At 37.4% G+C, this 4058-nt stretch overlaps 1 protein-coding gene across 1 annotated transcript; it reads left to right on the plus strand.

Moving 5' to 3' along the window:
- Positions 1-1634: 1634 nt before the first annotated feature.
- Positions 1635-2573, plus strand: LOC128043855 (olfactory receptor 5AS1-like). The gene has a single exon (XM_052636265.1). The coding sequence runs from the start codon at positions 1635-1637 to the stop codon at positions 2571-2573; it is 939 nt and encodes a 312-aa protein (XP_052492225.1).
- Positions 2574-4058: the final 1485 nt, after the last annotated feature.

A 4058-nucleotide genomic window follows, 5' to 3' on the forward strand; every position in this document is an offset into this window, starting at 1 on the left:
ATATCTTTAATTGCCTGCATGATACTCCATCTCACAGTATTTTTCATTGACATTCATCCTAAGTTTTTTTCACTTGGGCACTCTCTCCTTCTGACTATATAATACATTTTCCCAGTATAGTCTCAGTTTAGAAGTTTATTAACAAGTACAGAGATATGGTTGTCCTTCAAAAGAATGTTCTGTGACCTCACACCAGACATTATTATAGCTGTACTCCAGAGTCAAGAAAGAGATATAAACCTAGGGAAAGGGAAGCAATAATTATATGCCTGTGTAAAAGATTTACTGCTACCAAGCAATTAATATGTGTAGAACACACACACACACACACACACACACACACACACACACACACACACACAATGGCTCTTATGTTTAAGAGAAGGCAGATCCTGTACCCATGATGTCAAAGATAAGATGAACTTTGGTGGGACCGGTGTTCATGAACGGGGGAAACATGTACCTATGGCTGATTCATGTTGATGTATGGCAAAAGCCCTGACAATATTGTAAATAATTATCTGCCAATTAAAATCAATAAATAAAATTTCAAAAAGATAAGATGAATTTTTAGACAACTGTTTGGGCATTTCAAGCTGCTGAGTAAGCAATTAATATGCTGCTGCTAAGTCACTTTAGTCATGTCTGACTCTGTGCAACCCCATAGACAGCAGCCCACCAGGCTCCTCCGTCCCTGAGATTCTCCAGGCAAGAACCCTGGAGTGGGTTGCCATTTCCTTTTCCAATGCATGAAAGTGAAAAGTGAAAATGAAGTCACTTAGTCGTACCCAACTCTTAGCGACCCTGCGGACTGCAGCCTACCAGGCTCCTCCATCCATGGAATTTTCCAGGCAAGAGTACTGGAGTGGGTTGCCATTGTCTTCTCCAAAATATATATATATATATATATGTGTGTGTGTGTGTGTGTGTGTGTGTGTGTATTATGTACCAATTATGTAATAACTTTACAAATATCTACTTGTTTTTCCTCTAATCATCACAGAGTGGTTAAATAACTTTATCAAGCTCACATGAAAAATTAGTATATATTCTATATGTAGCAAAGCTAAGATTTGAACCCAGTCATCTCTTGCATAACTGTTATGCTCTTTTCTGTTATTTTAAACTACCTCCCAAGATCACAGATATTCTGTAGATTTATCCAGTTTATCTGTGGGAACATTCTCCCTAGACTTTTTCTCAACTATACTTTTCTGTACATGGAAAAATAGGATTCCAGGATTTGAAAAATAGGGGTTTACCTATAAGGACTTTGCCAGCTCTTCTAGTTCTACCAGGAATTATCAACTCAGCCAAATTCATTCTTTTTCATCTTTAAAGGAATTAGTACCATCTCTTAATGTGCACAGTCTTTAAGGAATCTCTGCCTCTTGAAGCATCATAGCTGAATAACATTCTCTAGCATCAGTGAAGATTTTAACTGTTTTTTAAATAAAGTGACAAATGAAAACACACCAAATACATCACAGAAAATGCCTTAACGGTTATTCTATCCTTATCTTTGCCTCTTTAAAAGGAAGAATAAAAATATCGTTGGTACGTCAATCACTGAAATAAATTCATGTATCCTGATACCATTTATTTCAGATGAGAAAGACAAGAAAACCAAGAAGATGTTGGAGAATAATTGTACCATGCCGACTGAGTTCCTACTTGTTGGATTCACAGATTATCTACCTCTCAGAGTTACACTATTCTTGGTATTTCTCATAGTCTATACACTAACTGTGGTGGGAAATGTAGGTTTAATAATCCTAGTTAATATCAGTTCAAGCCTTCAAACCCCCATGTATTATTTTCTCAGCAACTTGTCTTTTTTAGACATTAGCTACTCAACAGCAATCACTCCTAAAATGCTGGTAAATTTCTTAGCATCCAAGAAAAGCATTTCCCTCCCTGGCTGTGTGCTACAGATGTTTTTCTTTGGTTGTTTTGCTGATGCTGAATGCCTTATCCTGGCAGCAATGGCCTATGACCGCTATGCAGCCATCTGCAATCCACTGCTCTATTCTGCTCTTGTGTCTCGGAGAGTCTGTGTCTGCTGCATTGTATTGGCATACTTCAGTGGGGGTGTGACTTCAATGGTCCATGTCTGCCTCACATTCAGGCTGCCATTTTGTGGTACCAATATCATCAACCATTTTTTCTGTGATATCCCGCCTCTCCTGGCTTTATCCTGTACAGACACCTATATCAACGAACTTCTGCTCTTTGCCTTGTGTGGCTTCATCCAGACCAGCACTTTTGTGGTCATCTTTATCTCGTACTTCCGTATACTCCTCACTGTATTGAGCATCAAGTCCTCAGGTGGAAGAAGCAAAACGTTCTCTACCTGTGCCTCCCATCTCTTGGCAATCACCTTATTCTATGGAACACTCTTGTTTATGTACTTGCGTCCCACTACCAGCTACTCCCCAGAAACTGACAAAGTAGTTGCAGTGTTTTATACGGTTGTCTTTCCCATGTTTAATCCAATAATCTACAGCTTCAGAAACAAAGATGTAAAATATGTCCTCAGAAAGCTATTGGACAGAACTGGGACTCTCAAATGAATAGGAATTGAAGTTACTTAAGAATATTTAAGGCATAGCTTATCCCTCCAATATGATAATCAGCTGTACATCATCCTATTTGTCAAATATTTTAAACGTTTCCCCACCTTTCAGAAATAAAAATAACTTTTCATCCTCTATTCTGTAAAACACTTTTATTGTCTCTTACAAAAACAGACTTGTCAAAATTCTGCTCTGTGAAATGTTTCTGAATTAAAATAAATAATAGTTGCTCTTTGTACATTGATTTGTTTAATATTCTCTATCATCTAATATTGAAGGTATTTGTTGACTTGTCTGTCAACCTATCCATACGAGAAAGTCCTTGGCAGCTGGGAATATGTATCTTGGTTGATTTTTCCAACACCTATGTAGCTTGGTGTAGGGCATGTGCTCAGTATATATATATTTAATGAATAAATGGATAAATGGATAGGATAAATGAATGGATAGATGAGTGAGTAAACCCAGTTTTCTGTGTTTGGGAAAGTAAGCCTAGATTCTGCACTTAAAGAACATTTACCATCAGAGAAATTTAACGTTACTCATGATAGATAATGGTGATTACAGTGGCTCTCAGAAAATCAGATAGAAGCATGTATAGTGATAGTCACATTCATATTAGGAGAGAGTGAAATTATAGCATGTATTTTCTCTTTCAGTTCAGTTCAGTCAGTCATTCGTGCCCGACTCTGTGACCCCATGAGCCACAGCATACCAGGCCTCCCTGTCCATCACCAACTCCTGGAGTCCACACAAACCCGTGACATCCAGCCATCTCATCCTCTGTCATCCCCTTCTCCTCCTGCCCACAATCCCTCCCAGCATCAGGGTCTTTTCCAATGAGTCAACTCTTCGCATGAAGTGGCCGAAGTACTGGAGTTTCAGCTTCATCATCAATCCTTCCAATGAACACCTAGGACTGGTTGCCTTTAGGATGGATTGGTTGGCCTAGATTGATTACCATAATAGACTTTTTCATTCACTGTGGATATCTGGGAAAACCAAACAAGCTTGTGAATATTGTAAAGACTATTAACTATATATATTACTAATTATTTACACATAAGTTACTGACTCTATCTTCAGGAAGAGGTGAACAATTGCTTTGATCACTGTATTCTGTAAATTGACCATGTAAATCAATTGAAGTATGAATCCTTCTTTCTCTGGAATCAGTTTTGATGATTAAATTATTAGACATTTTCTGTGGTTACTTTTAATCCCTGAGTCCTAATTTCCTTTTTATTTTATCTCAGCAGAGTTGAAGGAATACACTGTGTAGATAAGAATATATCATACTGTGCATTTGGTAGTAACTGTAGAGCTATAAATGGCTGGGTTTGTTACAGGATCACAACCCTGAAAATAAAGACAATAAAATATTACCAATGAAATGGATTGTTTTGAAGTATAAATGAACTAATATATCTAATCTTCCTAGTATATGGATAATTTGAGAGTGAAATGATCAAATATGTAAAA

The sequence above is a fragment of the Budorcas taxicolor genome, chromosome 2 (genome assembly GCF_023091745.1).
Source record: "Budorcas taxicolor isolate Tak-1 chromosome 2, Takin1.1, whole genome shotgun sequence".
NCBI classification, from domain to species: domain Eukaryota; kingdom Metazoa; phylum Chordata; class Mammalia; order Artiodactyla; family Bovidae; genus Budorcas; species Budorcas taxicolor.